The 20,782-nt window shown below is 40.3% G+C and overlaps 1 protein-coding gene across 1 annotated transcript; it reads right to left on the bottom strand.

Moving 5' to 3' along the window:
* Positions 1–278: 278 nt before the first annotated feature.
* On the bottom strand, positions 279–2,067 carry LOC308296903 (uncharacterized protein). The gene is made up of 2 exons (XM_080740255.1): positions 1,955–2,067; positions 279–1,394 (listed from the first exon to the last, which is right to left on the bottom strand). The coding sequence occupies exons 1-2, from the start codon at positions 1,961–1,963 to the stop codon at positions 282–284; spliced, it is 1,122 nt and encodes a 373-aa protein (XP_080596381.1). The 5' UTR covers positions 1,964–2,067; the 3' UTR covers positions 279–281.
* Positions 2,068–20,782: the final 18,715 nt, after the last annotated feature.

Raw genomic sequence — 20,782 nt, 5'->3', positions numbered from 1 at the left:
TACAAGCGTGTCGCTTCACACTTGAGCTGGTAGATTGGCTATTTTCACTACTTCTTAAATATTTGTATTCTAATTTTCACATGTGATTTCAAGTTTAATGATGCTTGCTTTCAGTTCATTTAAGCTGATCACTGTAATAAAACCAACACACAGTAATGACTCTCAATCAAGTTTTATTTGTCAGTATTCAAGTGACAAGTTTCAAATTTCAAGAAAAACAACAACACTGCAACCAGTCTATGCTAAATAACACTGCACACACAAATAGCAAATGAACAACTTCAGGGTGATTTCACAATTGTGCGATATGCAGGACAAAACTCTAAGTCTCCCTGCAAAAACTCATCCACAATTCTTGGGAGCATGTGGGCAAAATAGAAGCTACGCAAACGTGCAACCTGCTGCTGGGCAAAGACAGTGTCAAATGGTACTGGGATTTCTACGTTATCAGAACTGCTCCACAACAACAACAATGCTTTACTAAGTCCTGTGCAGTGCATTCCGATTTGCACCTGCATGTAGTAACCCCTTGACCCCTTTTGGCACACCTGGTATTCTGCATTGACCACGTCTATGTCACTGATGCGTGCCACTTCACCTCTGAAAGTCTTGTTTTTTCGCACCACTGGTGACTTTATCTCCAAAAGTGTATCCGTGTCGATGATCCCATCAGGACTTGCTGCCAACCACGGCTCTCCTGGGCACAACACCAGACCTTTGCTTTCAATGCTGAGGCCCTGGTCCTGTAAAGACTGTCTGGCAACCTCTTCACTTTCTGTTCCGTGACGTGTTGCTGTGTTGCCAAGAAAAGTTGGGTGGAGATGCCCTGACAAAAACGTGTCAGGTTTTGTGGTAAGACGAACTGGGACCTTTTTTGCTGTGCTGGCAGTAATGCGTACCTTACGCATATCATGCCACAGTTGCTCTTTGCTCTGTCCTTTTGTGTGCTGTTCGATGGCCATCAACTGGGTTGCAGACATGTTGATGTAGTCATCGTAAAATGTTTTGCATTTCACACAGGCCAACGGTGTTTCATGGTTGTCATGGACCAGTGAAGCTGGCAGGACTTCCACAGGTTGAACAGGCTTAGCAGAGGGTTTAGAGTGGAAGTGGGTGGAGACGAGGCTGTTATCAATGCGAGTGTAGAACGGTGCCACTGTCAGGCGAAGCCTACTCTGTTTCCAATCTTCATGACAGGTGTAGTGTACAACAGGCTTGGAGGGTCCAGCTGGCCGATCTTGAGATGGCAGGAAGAGTTTCTCTCTGCTGTGGCGTTTGAATCTGATGTCACTCATTTTGCTCTGCCCACAGTTCTTTTTGGACCCGGCATTCCACTGATTCTGTCCATCTGTGCAGGCATGTCCAGTCTTCCCCTGTCTCACAGCATTTTCCACCTAGAAAATATGAAGACATAAGGACATTAAGCATAATACAAAAACACCCATGCAATTATACAAATAAATAGAAAGGGGTAGGGAGTGACACCACCTTTTAACCAGTGGTGTGATATGGATTTTAGAAGTGTGGGTCCTCTAAATTCATGACATCATGCTCTGTTTTTATTGTTAATTAGTGTGCATATGAGGCGCGCGTGCGTGCAGCATAATAAGTTACATTAACACACACACACACACACACACACACACACACACACACACACACACACACACACACACACACACACACACACACACACACACACACACATACATATATATTATATTTGACTCCTGTCCTGCGGGAATCCCACGGGACCCACAGGAATTATTGTCATCCTCTACCAGACAGCATGGGTGCGTTTGCTCATTGGGAAGCTGCATTTGCGATGTAGCCAGCCAATTTATTTAGCGCATCTCTCGCGCAGCATCAGCAAAACAACGTAGCAAATTCATCTTACCAATGAGCCAATGCTACATACATACAGAAATACATCTCATTTTCGTATTGTACATACCTTAAACATGATTGCTGCTGCATGACTGCAAACACGCCCAGGTCCAGCGACACAAGTGCATCCAGCTGTCTCAATGAAGCCTTCGTCGGTTACCAAAACCCACGGACCGTGGGCGTCGTTATTGAGACACTGGCTCGGTTCAACACTGGCCTTAAAAAAAATAAAGCCGTCCAGTTGATGGCTTAACACAACACCAACTTTTTCGCCGTGGAGATACTGATATGCCATCGTACTTTTAACAGCGTCCTGCTGAACGTCATCGACAGCCGTTGATGTCATCAAGTAAAATATCATTTTGTCTAACGTTATGTCCGGCCATGTCGTCATGTCGTCCTTCCAAGTATGGACTGTAGATGGGTGTGGAATCGTCAAAACCCCGTCTCGTATCAGCTGAGTGGATGAATGTTGCCATTTCAGTGGCATCGTGGCAAGTAAAAAACAGAAAGTAGTAAAAACAAGCACGTCCAAGCGGTCCGATCAGCTGGTGGGAGAGTGAGCTGTGACGAAAGCAGGAAGTCTATTTACGACTGAGCCCAAAAAAGGGCTTCCGGTCGGAAGTAGGGGGCGTGGCCAGGCATGTTGTCTATAGACAGCAGGTATTCTATCTTTCAGAACAGTACCTTCATTAACAACAGTGCACTTGTTTCTGTGAAGTATACACAACATTCATGTGAAATTCTTTGTTAACATTCCTTTGTAAAACATCTGTATCAAGACCATACAGTGGCCTTGTAAACATCTGTAAGTCAACACAATAGCTACATAAAAGGACACTTTCTGTTGATATACCCGTATTTGCCCAAATATAGGACATTCTATTCTAGAAAGCATATCCTCAAAATATGAGGTCTTATAATCGAGTTCTAGAAAATAAGACAAATAGGGGAAAAAACACTTATTCTCATGTTAAGAACCATATATAATAGTCTCATTGTTGTTTTGCTGCAGTCTATTAGTTTTTCAGTCTGAATCTGAAAGTGAATGTTGTTCTTTAGAACCGTGACTTTGGTGGTTAATGCAATGCAATACAGCAGAATCTCTGTATGAGCTTTTCTATATTTGAAAATGTGTTATTTTGTCATTTCAGAGGTATTAAAAAGTCCTTAAATTGTCACTTAAGAAATGTGCTATACACTTAAACCTTATGTTGGTTTCTTTACTGTTGAGTGATAAAACAGTGTTCCTCATTAAGTTAATCATCTGGTCCCGACCCACAGGCTGAGAGCCACAACCACCACGGGTGTAATTTTAGAAAGAAATAGGTAATAAAAGTTACCATAGCCTGATAGCCCCATTTTGTTGAGAGTGTGTAGATCAACTATTTTCACTATTTGTTTGTGGGGAAAAAAGAGAAAATGTTCCCCAATAATGACATTCCAGAATAGGGATGTCACATTGAAAGTGGTTGATAAGTGAATGGTTGTACACAATAAAAAGCTTGTCTAAATAACGTGTCACATGTGGAAATCAGATCAATCTGATAAAACAATTTAGAATGTGGGACAACATGCATAAAATAACTGAATTTGAGGTTTAAATGTGAACACTAGGGGGTGTCAATTACCACCCCTGTGACCCAAACAAGACAGAAAAGCTAATTCACCCAGGTCTCCTCTCTGGTGTCCAAGCTGTGGGGCCAGGTCCTGGCCATGCCCCGCTGCCTGCTGTCACACACCATCCTGACTGAGAAGAACTGGTAACATTTAAAGCTTTTATTATTAAGAACTGATAACATTTAAACCTTTTTTTAAGAACTGGTAACATTTAAACCTTTTTTTAAGAACTGGTAACATTTAAACCTTTTATTACTGTCCCACACCAGCCTGAGAAGAACTGGTAATGTAATCTTTTATTTTACTGTAAAACTAAAGAACACTCCCACACATTGTTGTTGCATTTAGCAGACTCTTTATCCAAGGTAAACATGTACAATACAGAGAGCAGAGAGACAGTGACTTTTGGTCATTTCATCGTTTAATCAGGCTTTTGATTTTATCAGGGCCCGAGGAGGAAGACCAAGCACAACCCTAATTAGTTTGTTCTGGGCTGTTTGGAGTTTTAACTTTACGGCAGTTGGGGCATCGCGATACCAGACAAGGACTCCGTAATCAATGAGGGGGCCAATAAGAGCACCTCCTGAAAAGACCTGGTACTTAATCCAACCCATACCAATGATCCACAGAGTTGAGGCAGGTTCGCAGATCTGTCTGAAAGGAGTGGAAATCGTTGTAATGTCCAGGAAGGCGCAATAGTTGGGTCAAAAGGGGCAGTTCCGTGACCGTGGAGAGCGAAGGTCCGTTTCTCAATGGATTTGTCATCTAAGAGGGTTATTAAACAAATTTGGCCGGGGTGTATTTTTTAAAATGGTTGGGAAAATGTTTGACAGCTAGGGTAATTTTCAGTCTCATTCACCTACACTATAAAGGAAAAAATGCCTACCCAAAAATCTGCTTTAAGTGGGATGTGAGGGGTCAAACTAGGGGTTTTTAATTATTCTGAATCCATTGCAAGTATTTGTTTTGCATGAAAAACATTCCTTGGGCTAAAAACGGTCCCTAAAAGACTGTGAAAATTGATGACTCATCACTAAACCATAGTTTTGTTGGCCGTTTTTTAGCCCAAGGAATGTTTTTCATGCAAAACAAATGCTTGCAATAGATTCAGAATAATTAAAAACCCCTAGTTTGACCCCTCACATCCCACTTAAAGCAGATTTTTGGGTAGGCATTTTTTCCTTTATAGTATAGGTGAATGAGACTGAAAATTACCCTAGCTGTCAAACATTTTCCCAACCATTTTAAAAAATACACCCCGGACAAATTTGTTTAATAACCCTCTTAGATGACAAATCCATTGAGAAACGGACCTTCGCTCTCCACGGTCACGGAACTGCCCCTTTTGACCCAACTACAAGGTCTCAAAGCAGGTTGATGATTTAGGCAAGCAACCGTCAATGAACTCCAGCTGCAGCTCCTTTGGAGGTATTTCCCAGCCCACCCAGAATCTGACGAGGTCTGTCAGTTCCTTGGTTGTTGCTGTGATGAGAAAAACATAGATAGGTTAGTACTCCTGTTGGGCATCAGAATATAATGCTTTATCCGTTGGTAGCACTTTACAATAATGACCTGTTATAAAGCATTTATAAACATTTATAACACATTAATAAGCAGCTTGTAGATGAGTAATAATGAATGAATAAGCGGTTAATACATGTTTATTTAAACATTTATAACTATATTTAATAATCATTTATAAATTGTTAGTAACTAGTGAACTATTCATGAATAAGCCATTTATAAACAATTATAAATATATTTTAAATCATTTGTAACCAAAGTTATTTAGTATTTATAAGCTATTTAGAGATAAATAACTAATCATTTACAAGATATTCATATACATTGGTAAATGTTTAGTAAAACATTTATAACCCTTTTTATGCCTTTGTAAATGATTATTAAAACATTAATAACACAGTTATAAGTTATTTGTAGATAAGAAACTAATCATAGACAAGCTATTTATATACTAATTCATTGTTTACAACTGTCTATTTATGTGGCCTCCATTTTTGTTCATGTTTAACAAATGCTTTGTAAAGCATTCCTAAATTATCTATAAATCATTGCTAGATGTTATCAAGAGCCCTAATGTAAAGTGAGGACACTTCATAATCTACAACTGTCTGTTAATAACGTGGCCTCCATTTTTGTTCATGTTTAACAAATGCTTTGTAAAACATTCCTAAAATATCTATAAATCATTGGTAGTGTAAAGTGAAGACCACGTTAACAGACAGTTCATGTTTAACAAATGCTTTGTAAAACATTCCTAAAATATCTATAAATCATTGGTAGTGTAAAGTGAAGACCACGTTAACAGACAGTTGTAGATTATGAAGTGTCTTCACTTTACATTAGGGCTCTTGATAACATCTAGCAATGATTTATAGATAATTTAGGAATGCTTTACAAAGCATTTGTTAAACATGAACAAAAATGGAGGCCACATAATAGACAGTTGTAAATAATGAATTAGTATATAAATAGCTTGTCTATGATTAGTTTCTTATCTACAAATAACTTATAACTGTGTTATTAATGTTTTAATAATCATTTACAAAGGCATAAAAAGTGTTATAAATGTTTTACTAAACATTTACCAATGTATATGAATAGCTTGTAAATGATTAGTTATTTATCTCTAAATAGCTTATAAATACTAAATAACTTTGGTTACAAATGATTTAAAATATATTTATAATTGTTTATAAATGGCTTATTCATGAATAGTTCACAAGTTACTAACAATTTATAAATGATTATTAAATATAGTTATACATGTTTAAATAAACATTTATTAACCGCTTGCTCATTCATTATTACTCATCTACAAGCTGCTTATTAATGTGTTATAAATGTTTATAAATGCTTTATAACAGGTCATTATTGTAAAGTGCTACCTATCCGTTTAATAACCAGCTCATGGTTTAAACAAAAAATATCATATACCCATCATTTAACCCAGGGGGCTTCAAAGTTTTCAGGCCAGGGACCCCTTAGCTTAGAGAGAGATGAAGCAGGGACCCCCACTACATATTGTATAGAATTGTGTCACAGATTAAAAATGTTCATAGATTTCTTAGACAGCTTAGACTTGTTTGACAGAACTGTCATCATGTTGGAGTAATGTGTATTTTAACATGTAACCACTTGAACCGACAAATACTTAGTCTGCTCTTCTTTTCCCTCTACAAAACTATTTGCCAAAAATAGCCGATCTACAAGATCTGCTATTTTTGGCTAATGTTCCACTCAGAATAGGGATGTTGGTGTTCAAGTGGTTAATGTAAAAAAAACATGATCCTATCACAAAGATTTGGAGGCCCCCCCTGTATAAAAAAAGGAAAGCATCTGTCATTTTAGTGTTGGCTACTCAAAAACAGCAGATACACAAACTTTAAAAAAAAATGTTGAAAGTGAGAACTACCAATTCAGAAGGCATTGTAGAAGCGGCCTTTTTAGTTAATTTTAGATGGAACTGACTTAACATCAAAAATACAAAATACAATATTAAAGTCATACAAACCAGTGTTGATGAACTGGCGCAGATAGCCAGCAACGCGGCATCTGGTCTCTACATCAACATGGATATCAGCACTCTGTGGCCAGACTATGCGCTCCAACAGCATCTGTAGTAAAAGTGAAAGTCAATTAAGGACATACTGCAGGTCACTAGTTGAGTTTGAGCAATAGAAAAATAGTTTCTTTATTTACCTGAGCTGTGCAGACCTGTGGTGGAACAGCTCTGCCACAACATCTGGCCTGGTTTGGATGAGCGGCCATAAGCCAACCTCCTTCAGAGCTTTCCTTAGCTGTTTCCACTGGCGCATGGTCCGGACAATGACCTATAAACACAATTAAGAAACATTTGAATAGATAGATATTGCTAAGACAATTTACAGAAGTCCATAAAAAAAAATGATATAGCGACCGGAAGTACACTGCTCAAAAACATAAAGGGAACGCATAATCATTGCAATGTAACTCCAAGTCAATCACACTTTTGGGATATCAACCTGGCCAGTTAGGAAGCAACACTGATTATGAATCAGTTTCATCTGCTGTTGTGCAAATGGAAAAGACAACAGGTGAAAATGAGGCAATTTGAAAGACAACCCCTTAAAAAGGAATGGTTTTGCAGGTGGTGGCCACAGACCATTTGCCTGCCCTCATCCTTTATGGCAGATTTTTGGTTAGTTTTGGATTTTGCCAGTGCCCTGACCACTAGAGGTAGCATGAGGCGGTATCTGCAACCCACAGAAGTTGCTCAGGTAGTGCTGCTCATCCAGGATGGCACATCAATGTGCACTGTGGCAAGAAGGTTTGCTGTGTCTCCCAGCACAGTGTCCAGAGCATGGAGGCGATACCAGGAGACAGGCCAGTACACCAGGAGACGTGGAGGGGGCCGTAGGAGGACAACAACCCAGCCACAGGACCGCTATCTGGTCCTTTGTGCAAGGAGGAACAGGAGGAGCACTGCCAGAGCCCTACAAAACGACCTTCAGCAGGCCACTAATGTGAATGTTTCTGCTTCAAACTGTGAGAAACAGACTCCATGATGGTGGTATGAGGGCCCGACGTCCACAAGTGGGGCTTGTGCTCACAGCCCAACACCGTGCAGCCCAATTGACATTTGCCAGAGAACACATGGACTGGCAGGTCTCTGTTGGGTTTTTTCCCTTTATTTTTTTGAGCAGTGTAGAATGTCCGCATACACCATCTGAAAATATCTTGTGCCAGGGAACCCGATTCAAGATCAGTGTTGATAAAATGTTTCACAAAGTATTTTACCCCCCAACAACAGTGCTAATTTTGTCAATAAAGACTAAGACTAAAACAGTTTGAAAAGACTGAGACTATTATTTGTGTTATTCAAAAAACTAAGACTAAATCAAAATTTGCTGAAAAGATTAACACTGCCAGCCACCACCCTAAGAAGGGCCTAGAATAAAGTGCATAGCTTGAAGGACAATCCTTACCGCATGTTTAAGAAGACCTTCAAACAGCCACTTCCTGTTGCCTTCGATGACAGGGGGGACACTCCATGATAGACACAGCTCCAATATGCGAGCTCTGTCTGGCTCTGATATCGGGCCATCTCCCTGCAGCTTTGTATTGACAACAATTGTATGCCATAAGGATTCAATCAGAATTCTTTATAGTCTTGGTAAGGTTTCAGGGAGCTAATAATACTCACCAGCTGTATCACTTCACGGATGTCAAGATCGGGACAGTCCTCCAGCACTATCGTGGCTGTGTCCATTGTGCCCCCCACAATGACATGGACGACAGCTCGACTTAGGCCTGGCAAACCAGGACGTCCGTGGATAAAGCCATGTGCCACCATCCTACCGGCCATGAAGAAGAGGTCACTCTCAACTAAGGAGTCAGCTGTAGATGGAACGAGGTGACCAGGTTCACCCTCAAATATCTTTGTCACAGCCATGTTACCTGTATAAACAATCAACCATGCAACCAATGGAAGATATTTAAAAAAGGAATTTGATTAGTTTTCTTATAACTAGTCATTGAGCCCAGGGCACAGTATATGAGTGATTGAATGTAGGAGTCTCAGAAGTAATGTTGGAGTGGCCGTTGGGCAGATCTTAATGCCCATATATGGGTGTTCCTTGACCAGGCAAGTCTGTGATGTCAGTACTAGGACGTCAGAGTATCTTCAAATGTGGGCACTGTTTAGTATCAGTGATGTCAGCATGCAGACAGATGGCGGACAGACATTCGGTCAATGAATAGATAGATCTGACAGACTTCAGAATTCATATCTAGCCGGTCACCAGTCGGTCACCAAATGGACCTAGATCCAACATGCGTATAGAATTGATACATGTACAAAATCACAAATATTACTTAAAACTGGAATGACAAACATACCCATGTTAATATGGAATCCATTTAGCAGTTTATCAGAGATTGCAGACAGGACATATCGCTTCACACCATCCCCAACCGCTTCATCTCCTGTAGAAAAGCACATTCATTCAGCTCTCAAAATGTTCATTTTCTAATTAAGCTACATCTTATAATGTCGATACATATACACACCCCTTAGCTTGCATATCAGAGGCGCTGTCCAATTTACACAGGCTTTTTTGTAGAAAGTCTTCTAAATCTTTCTGAATATCAAGGGAGAGATAAAGATGTTCTGCATTTCTGTCGGCTTTCAAGAGTAAGTCCTGAGTGAACAGGAACGCAGCTCTTTTGGGATCTGGAGTGGCCATCCATTCTGTGATTCAGAAACAAGACATAACTTCAGTCATACACTTTTCAAATAATTAGCATCATTCATTAGAGGCGATACGGTACTGACCCTGTGAGACATGTAAAAACGTAGCTCTCCGCCAAACCGAGTACTACAGACTGGCAGTCGAATGCAATTGGGAGATCAGTCGGAAGGGGTGTGTGTGGTTGCAGAATTCACCCGAGAGCCGACACTGACTATGGTGCTAAAAATAGCGTATGGCTTGATGTCTTTTGCAACAACAAGCACGCTGCTCTCCGATGGTCAACACTTACTTCCCAACAACTTGCAACCCTACCGGACTCTCAACTGTAGATTTGTAACAAGCCGCGTTTCCAACGCTTACCACCCACGGTGTGGTAGAGAGCTACCTTTAGACAATATCCCACATTGGAACCAAAGCTAGACAGGTGTTTAAATAAAGCCTACCTTGCTCTTTGCTTGACAAAGGTAGAGTTCTGGACGTTCCGCTCGTGGAAGGCTGTTCTTCAACAGAAGACACACTTGAGGGCTGATCTATAGCGATTCCACTGTACAAAGGAAAGATTGATTAAAAAACAGCATTCTGTTCAAACCAATGATCACCTAATAGTAAGGTTCTGTTGTAGGACAGAAGACAGCCAGGGTGATTGCCAGAAAGCAGTATATATGTCAAGATCATGTAGGGACCAACACATTTACGCAGGAGAGCAGATGGCTTTCCGTTGTTTATCCTGTTGTGCCTTGATTAACACAACACTTGTTGTGCTCCGAGTCCAATAACAGTTAGACTCAGGCCAGGTATGGCTGCTTCAATCAGCCATCCTCCATGCCATACTAACGGGTTAGTAATATAACTGAAATAAAATTTAATAAATTACCTTACGCCACAGAATTCGGCATGGTCCTCAATTGATCGCGGTGAAACACAACCTGGCACATTGGGCAGGCCAGATGGCTGGGCAAAGGGCTGGGCACAGGGATGGGCACAGGGATGGGCACAGGGCTGGGCACAGGGCTGGGCACAGGGCTGTTTGTCTAAGAATAAAAGTGGAGGAAACCCTACATGAACATTTGGTCACCTTTACATTTTGCAGGTCTGGGTTAGACATGGACAGGTGTAGCACTATGTGCCAGTGTAGAGCGCAAGCAGAGTGCGCAAGTACTGTAATCAGCTGGGTATGCATGTATGTATGTAGGTGACTGGGTTTTTTGAAGACCATAGCCCTGAAACGGCTGGGATTCTGGGAATGTATGTATGCAGGTGACACCTACAGCTGATGAGGGACCAGCATTCCTGGTGATGATGTCAGCAGAGTTTGTTATAAAAGAACGCTCTTGGTAATGTCTTCATTAACAGGCAATGATATTGAGCGTGAGGTGCAAGCGTCGGCACCTTGACAGTATTCAGTTCTAGTCGTTAATGAGATCAGCTTGACATAAACCTGTACACAGTGTTGCTAAATGCACGTTTACCTGGCTTTTGTTTACAGACAAAAGGCCAGGTGTCTTAAAGCATAAAAAGGATAAACAACAAACTGAACGTTACTAACCTCTCTGCTGTTGGTCAACTCTGGCTCGTCATTGGGCCTTTCTGGATCGTAATCTGGGTCATCCATGATCTCAATAGGGCTCTCTGTGGGGCTGTTGTCCTGAGAAGGCTGTAATAAAGCATGTTCAGATTGGTAGGTGAAGAGGGGGGGGGGGGGGTGGGGGGCATATTAACCTGATTGTATGCATACATTAACAATACACCTCATAAGAGTCACTTACCACTTTGCGGCAGATGGGCACATGGGCGTCTAGATGTGGAAGCGGCATCGTCAAGCCACACTTTTGGCAAGTACCTTTGGGCATTTTTGCAAAATGCTGGTGGTCGGGGGGATACAATACGTTCTTCCCCCCCTTCGTCTCTTCCTTCAGCTGCTGCCCAGAGTAACCCCCGATCTCCATCGAGATTGCATGTAGTGCTCTTTGTCCACTACCACCTGTAAAAACAAGTATGTATGTGCAGCAGAGTTCTTGGATCAATCATTCACAAAATGAATATGATATACACTTGATTGGTAGCTAACACATATACCTGTACATGTGTCGAAACACACAGCAAGACCACCGGCCAAAATCTATTAATTCAAGGGAGATTTACCAGCAGATTTCTTGAATAACCACCCTCCAGAGAGTTGAGCCAATTGTGGGTATCGGAGCTCAAGTTCTGCTTCAATCTGTAAAGGAAAACCATTGTAAAGAATGGAACAGAAATAGAATCCACCTACTGTAAACCGTTATTACTGCACTAGTATTTAGACAAATATAAGAACGTCAAACTCTGCTCTGACTTTAATTAATTGGGTCCTTTTCACACATGACAAACAAGAACAACACCCTGTAGTCTGGTAGGAAGGTATACCTCCCGCGCACCCGAGAGATATATTTTTCTAACCTACCTTTTTAGAATCCTTAAGGTGTCAAGTTAATGAATTTTGATGTTCCCAGATCCAATTATTGTCCCATATATGTTTTTTTTAACCATATGTTGTGTCCGTCCTGGATTTTTGGCTGTGAAAACGAATACATTTAAATCAACATAGCTCCTGAACCATACATCCGACAGAAACCATTCACCCCATTTTATGTTCGTCTTTGCAAGATGAATTGATTGATATGAAGATTTGCCTTGGTTCCATCATGTTTAGTGCATTAAAACCCAAATAAACACAAAAAAAGTTTAAATTCGCCTAAACTGGATCACAACAACTCCTCCCCCATGCACCCTATTGATATATTTTTTCTAACATTTGCATTTTTACAATCTTCAAGATGTGTAGTAAACAAATGTTGATGTTCCCCACTTGAAATATTGACACATGTATGTTTATTCTGGCATAGTGTTTGCTATAGTGAATCTTTGCAAATGCAAAAAAGATAATGTAAAATCTACACAAGGTCATAACTATACATTATTCTGAGACAAATGTCCAATTTGTCTGTTTCATTTTGGCATGAGGCATTAAGGGAGATGGCTAGTGACATAATATGTACATTTATGGATCATCAATACTCAAATAAATGCTAAAATGCAGACAATTCAATAGGCGGATTTACATAAGGTATTAACTATACATTTTTTCTGAGACAAATGTCCAATTTGTCTGTTTCATTTTTGCATGAGGCATTGAGGGAGATGGATAGTGACATAATATGTACATTTATGGATCATCAATACTCAAATAAATGCTAAAATGCAGACAATTCAATAGTCGGATTTACATAAGGTCTTAACTATACATTTTTTTCTGAGACAAATGTCCAATTTGTCTGTTTCATTTTTGCATGAGGCATTGAGGGAGATGGATAGTGACATAATATGTACATTTATGTATCATCAATACTCAAATAAATCCTAAAATGCAGACAATTCAATAGGCGGAATTGGGACAGAGGACATTTACCAATACAAATGAAGGAGTTTATGTTTTTTTATTATTATTGTTAATATGAATGCTTTAGGTGCTTGCTACACACATCCCATCCCCAATTCAAAATATAGTGCTAGGTTTTAATTTTGCCTACAGTCTTGGATATCTGCAAACATTTCAAATATACATGAAGTCTTAATTAATTATATGCATAGACAAATTACCCCATTTTGTTTTATTTTGGCATGACATGTCATGCCAAAATACCATGTCATGCCAAGATTTGATTCTAGACAACCTCAGGTTTCCAATGGAACCAACCTTGTCATGCTACATTGTCTGGCAGGGGGGGTAAATGCCTAATGATTCAAAGATAGACAACATTTTGGCAAGGGATAAACGGCCATCACCAATTTTCAAAAGGACCCTTGAGCTTTCGCCTCGATTCATGAGAATGGAAACACGTGAAAGCCTCCCCTGTACAGACATGCCAAATTTAGGACAATCTCATGCAGTGTTGGGTAAGAACCATGCAGTTTTTTGTATTCAGTACAAATATGTAATTTACGCCTATTGTAAATCTGTTTATGAACACATACATTAACTACTGTACTTTCTTTATAGGGGCGGAATAGCTGAATGGTTGGGGAGCCTGCCTGGTTGTCCCAGGTTCGATTCCAGGCAAGGGTAGCAATGTTGATCTGTGTGGAGGAAAATAGGTATCTATCTATCTATCTATCTATCTATCTTTCTATATAGACCACTGCACTGCATCTCAACTCAATTAAAAGCACATTTAACATGACCACATTGACCAGGTCATCCATTTGCTGTACAGTAAAAAAAAACATAACAATGCAGTATAAATAGACATTAGCCTAGCATAAAATACCAATGAATCCCAAAATAAACTAAATCAAAACATTAGCATGTAAAGGAAAATCATAGACTGCCAGGGAGGTCTTTAATAAAGATAAAATATCAGTCGACTGGGCAGCTCTGTTGTGTAGGGGCAAGCTGTTACAGAGCCTTGGGGCCCCAGGCTGTCCTGCATAGATCACAGTAGTGCGTCTGTTGACCACTGTACTACATCTATAGACACTACATTGGTCTACAGATGCATTCAAGTGGTTTACAGATGCACTTGAGGAGTCTACAGATGCACTAATGTGATCAACAGATCACAACAGTGGCCCACAGTTGCACTAGAATGGTCTACAGATCACAACAGTGGTCTACAGATGCACTACAGTGGTCTATAGATGTAGTACAGTGGTCTATAGATGTAGTACAGTGGTCTATAGATGTAGTACAGAGGTCTATAGATGTAGTACAGTGGTCTATAGATGTAGTACAGTGGTCAAAAGATACACTACTGTGGTCTATGCAGGACAGCCTGGGGCCCCTCAGGCTCTGTAATAGCTTGCCCCTACACATCAGAGCTGCCCAGTAATCAGTCTTTATCTGTCTGATCTTTAGCTGAGACTGGCAGTCCATGATCTTCCTTTACTGATGCTAATGTTTTGCTTTTGTTTATTTTGATATTCTATGCTATTTATATTGCATTGTTATGTCTTTTCTATTATTGTTTTTAATTGCACAGCACTTTGGGTGACCTGGTCATGTTAAATGTGCTTTAGAAATGTGCTTTTAATTGTGTTGAGGTGAGATGCAGTGCAGTGGTCTATATAGATAGATAGATAGATAGATAGATAGATAGATAGATAGATAGATAGATATTTTCCTCCACACGCATCGACATTGCTACCCTTGCCTGGAATCGAACCCTCTAAAGACACTACAGTAGTTAATGTATGTGGTCTAAAACAGATATACATTTTTACATATTTTACTGGATTAAAAAACGTCATTGGTTCTTACCCAACACTGCATGGAATTGTCCTAAATTTGGCATGTCAGTACAGGGAATGGTATTTTGGCATGACATGTCATAAAACAAGAGTAATTTGTCTATGTGTAACAGAGGTGAATCGGACCTCCCCACCCTGGGTTCGAACCCGGGCCTCCCACGCGAAGTCCAATATCTTAACCATCGCTCCAAAGGGATATCCCTATGGAACAAGGGAGATACTAGACTTTTGAGGCTTCAAGGCTGGGGCTGTGACTCTCTCCGCCACACTCACCCCCCTTTAGACCTCCTCCTATGGGGAAGCCCGATCCGGGTCACAGCACCATTGTAACGGAGGTGAATCGGACCACCCCACTCAGGCTTCGAACCCGGATCTCCCACGCGAAAGTCCAATATCTTAACCATCGCTCCAAAGGGGTATCTCTATGGAACAAGGGAGATACTAGACCTTTGAGGCTTCAAGGCTGGGGCTGCGACTCTCTCCGCCATTGTTTGCAGATATCAATAAGACTGTAGGCAAACTTAAAACCTGGCACTATTTTGAATTGAGGATGGGATGTGTGTATCAATCACCTAAAGCATTCATATTAACAATTTGAAGAAAGAAAATGCCTATGTCCTCTGGCCCAATTCCGCCTATTGAATTGTCTGCATTTTAGTTTGAGTATTGATGATCCATCACTTGCCATCTCCCTCAATGCCTCATGCAAAAATGAAACAGAGAAATTGGACATTTGTCTCAGAAAAAAATGTATAGTTAATACCTTATGTAAATCCGCCTATTGAATTGTCTGCATTATAGCATTTATTTGAGTATTGATGATCCATAAATGTACATATTATGTCACTAGCCATCTCCCTTAATGCCTCATGCCAAAATGAAACAGACAAATTGGACATTTGTCTCAGAATAATGTATAGTTAAGACCTTATGTAGATTTTACATTCTCTTTTTTGCATTTGCAAAGATTCACTATAGCAAACACTATGCCAGAATGAACATACATGTGTCAATATTTCAAGTGGGGAACATCAACATTTGTTTACTACACATCTTGAAGATTGTAAAAATGCAAATGTTAGAAAAAATATATCAATAGGGTGCATGGGGGAGTAGTTGTTGTGATCCAGTTTAGGCGAATTTTAACTTTTTTTGTGTTTATTTGGGTTTTAATGCACTAAACATGATGGAACCATGGCAAATCTTCATATCAATCAATTCATCTTGCAAAGACGAACATAAAATGGGGTGAATGGTTTCTGTCGGATGTATGGTTCAGGAGCTATGTTGATTTAAAGTTATTCGTTTTCACAGCCAAAAATCCAGGACGGACACAACATATGGTTAAAAAAAACATATATGGGACAATAATTGGATCTGGGAACATCAAAATTCATTAACTAGACACCTTAAGGATTCTAAAAAGGTAGGTTAGAAAAATATATCTCTCGGGTGCGCGGGAGGCCTACCTTCCTACCAGACTACTGAACACCCCCGATTTTGTCCGATCTCAGAAGCTAAGGAGGGTCGGGCCAGGTTAGTACTTTGATGGGAATCAAACAATAACACCAGTACAGTATCCGTGAATATTTCCAGTTACCTGAGAATGACAAGCATCCAGGGGAATGGATCCCTAGGCCAGCTCTTTTAAGTTTAAGTTCCTCTGAGCTCTTCGGGGACAGCGTGGTTGGTCCAGGGAGTGCACAGACAGAGAGGTTGAAGGTCTTTACTGCAGCTCCAGGTGCAGCAGACCTTTGAACATTATGTCTTTTTCCACCTTTCTTGATAAAATTGAATGTCCTAGGAAAAGGAGATTTCAGCATTAGAATGCAATTGTTGCATGGATTATTCATAACTGCAGTCATTAGGAAAATGTGATTTTACAATTATATGAACTTACTCTGATAACTTGTCCTCCACCGCTGATAACTTGTCCACCGCTGATAACTTGTGCATATTCCGTTGTCTGGGGTCTCTGTGGACCAGCAGGGGTCATTGGTCTATGGGGTCCAATAGGGGTTGGTGCCCTCTGGGGTGCAGCAGGGGCCAGTGTGCTTAGGGAGGGCGTGGAGGTCCTTGCAGTTGCATGTGGTCTCTCCTGCTCCAGAGTGTTGCCAATGGTGGTATACAGCCCCCAGAGGGCGTCTCTGATTTTCTGAAAAGCAATTTTAACAATAGGTTAAATGATAGGTTTCATAGTCTAGTGCAGGGGTTCCCAAACTTTTTTGTTTCAGGGCACCCCATAAATATTGTTTTAATCCGAGGCACCCCTACATTATAATTTTCACTCCCAGCACCTTATATCTATAGCATATAGTCGTTGTCGGGTGGAAACCTTGTATGTCCAAAACCGTTTGTTTAGTATTTATCATCTATAAAATGTACTAAACTAGCGTTGTGTACTTGTAGATCAGCTGTTTTCACTAGTTTTGTGCGACAGTCTTGTATGATGAAGCAGGGCTTTGCTTTACCAAAAAACATACACATTTGCTCCAAGTTTCTGCCCAACAGTGGCGATAGTGATTATGTTGCGAGGAAAATGTTGAGATAATAGCCATTTTGGTTAGAACTGACTGAAAATAACTTTGTACTTTCAGTTTAAAATGGTACTAAATATTTTTTCAAGTGTCCAAATAAATTCCAAATATTATTATCTCGCGTCACCCCTGGACTGCCGTCACCAGGGTCTAGTGTTCAGAGCAACAGACACTATACAATTTAGGCATTTATCAGGTCTACACTTTATTCAGAGCAACAGCAAGCAAGGAAAAGACGTACTGCAATACACATGCAGACACAGCTTTGTGCCTCAGTAATCTTATACTGTAGATTATACTGTAGGAAAACCTAGCTTCATGGGGGGAAAAAACAATATTGACCATTCAGTCGATGAATGCATCAGTCACACAGACTAGAGATGCATCAGTCACAGACAAAGTCTCTTCACCAAAAGGAGCAGATCTACAAGCCCACTTGTTGCAAGCTTGTAGACAGACACGCAGAGACTTCTCGCATTTATAGATAGATGCGATCAAATAATGCAATAAATAGGTGTATGAAAATAAGTTAATAGCAGTGAGCAAACAACAATGAAAGTGCGATTTAGAGCTATAGAAAGTGCGTAGGCGGTCAACAAAAGTTTCTCTCCCCCAGCTCAACCTACCTCCAAGAACACAACCAGCCTTCAAGGTGAGCATGGGAGAAGTGCCTTTTGTTACCTCTGATACCTCTGAGGCCACCTACAGAGACACACCCATGAAACGAGGTGCCAATGAGGTTCCTCCATCAATAGCCAATCAATTACCCAATCCATCTAGTGCCCAATACCAAAATACCATTTAACCCAGTTTGGCTCCTACAAGGGGTGCCGTTGATTAAAAAGATAATTATAGAAGTGCCCTGAGCCAATAAAAGTTTGAAACAATTTAATATCTTTATCTGTACCTCACATCTGTCTAAACAACATGCAATTTACAATACATTTTATCCTTTGCATAAGACTGCATGATGTAAACACTATAGCTTAGAAAGCAAAGAGCTAATTATATTAGTTATTTGAAATAGGTAGAAGCTAGGTTTTATCCTGTCCATGCCCCACATTATGAGTTAGCTAATAGCTACAAGTAATTAAAAACAGACAGATGTATCATTAATCTAACTGACCAGTAAGACTCCCTAATCGGGAGATAAGCGACCGTCAGGTCGCAGCGTGATTTTAGGGCAAAATGTGTAGGAGCAGTGTCAAAAAATGTGGTTAAAAAAATCGGCCTGATGGTGGCGCTATATGGGACATCCATATTGATGAGATGAGTGCTATATGGGACAGATCCATGTTGATGACATGAGTGTAGACATAGTGTGTACCGATTTGTGTGATTTTAGGGCAAAATCTGTAGGAGCAGTGTCCAAAAATGTGTTTTGCAAGAATCGGCCTCATGGTGGCGCTAGAAGAGGGCCATGTGAGAAATGAGGGGTGGGGTCTCCGCGTTGCCTTGGCGGACGAATAGGTACCGGCCCCGGCTCTCCCGGACGTTAAATTATAAGTCATTGTTAACATTGTATAACACTCTAATATTACCATATCTGTCTTATTGTCTAGAGGTGTGGGGAAATTCATATCAAAGTAACCTACAGCCGTTAGTCATAGTCCAAAAAAGAGCAATAAGAATAGTACATAAGGTAGGCTATTATGACCATACAAATGAACTGTTCCTAAGGTCGTCTATAATGAAGCTATTTGATTTAATTGAATATAGAACGGCTCTATTTATGTTTAAGGTAAGGAATAAATTGCTTCCAAGGAACATTCTACAAATGTTCAGTGATAGGGGAGGGGGGTATGATTTGAGATGGGAACTTAACCTTAAACAGAGCAGTGCTTTTACCACTCGGAAGAGTATGTGCATATCCGTCTGTGGAGTTAAAATCTGGAATGGCTTGACTGAGGAGGTAAAGCATAGTGTTAATATCTTACAATTTAAAAAACGTCTCAAACTTATTACTCTTGCAAAATATAATTCAAATCCATAAAGTAAGGTGGTTAGACTCATGATGATTGAGTAATGACAGATGTGACAGATATGGTGATATTGCTTGGTTAATGGTGGTGGGGACGTGAAGGACCATTTAATAAAAGATGATATTGACATTGATAATGATAATAATAGTTTTATTTTTATTATGAAATACACTATAACTCCACGGAGGGGAAAAAGGTGTAGACTAGTATCATTCTGGATACTGGAATATCTTTGTTTTGGCAATCTATTTTGGTTGTCTGTTGTGTTTTTTTGTTTTGTCTTTGGTTCTTTTCTGTTGTTTGAATCGTCTGAAATATGTTTTTATCCGAAGGATAGGCTCCTACAAGCTCTAAGCTTCAGCCTACTCCCTTTGCTCACCAAAACAGTACATCATGTATGTTGTTGATGTATAATATGATTTTGTTGTTGTATCTTGTACTGTGAGGATGATCAAATAAACTAAACTAAACGCTCCTAGCCCGAGTTACGGCATTTTATGTGAGCTGCAGTGGAGGGGGTCCTCCACCGTTCTGGAGCACCAGGAGTCGGTGGTCCCCGGGAATTCCCCGTGAGCAGCCCCAGTGGGGTGGTCATTTGGTCATTTTTGCACATTTGGTCATTTTTTACATCTGGGGCCAGGTCCCTGGAGCTCCGGGGGTCCTTGGAGGTTGTAGTTTGGCAGGCAAGGAGTGTGTGTGCAAAATTTGCGCGCGCCTGTTGGAGATGGGACATTTGTGAACGAATCGAGTCTTTTGAACGGCTCTTTGAAATGAACGATGGGATCCGGTTCGCAGTATAGGGAGCCGTTCCTTTCTAAATGAACAGTGGTGGGAAAAGTAGGCAATTTCTTTACATAAGTAAATATTAATACCGCGATCAATGTGGAAATACTCTGCCACAAGTTGAAGTTTGGAATGTTAATGTAGGCTACTTGAGTAAAAGTACAAAAGTATTGGTTTCAAAATATAGTAGAAAGAATTCATTATGCAGAATGTCCTGTTTCAAATGATTTCCAATGAATAAAATGTAGAAAAATCATTTGAAAATAGCCGATCTACAAGCTCACAATGCATTGTGAGCTTGTAGATCGGCTATTTTCAAATGGCAGGTATGTAACCTATGTATGTCAGAAATAAATGTAGGATATATAGGGTTGTGTAAGTTATTTGGAATTTGTATCTAACTCTAATGAGCCAGTCTTTTGAACGGCTCTTTGAA

The sequence above is a fragment of the Nannobrachium achirus genome, assembly GCF_963921795.1.
Source record: "Nannobrachium achirus genome assembly, chromosome: 13".
Taxonomy (NCBI): Eukaryota; Metazoa; Chordata; class Actinopteri; order Myctophiformes; family Myctophidae; genus Nannobrachium; species Nannobrachium achirus.
The sequence above is the reverse complement of the archived record's forward strand: the minus strand, read 5'-3'. Positions and strand labels throughout refer to the sequence as shown.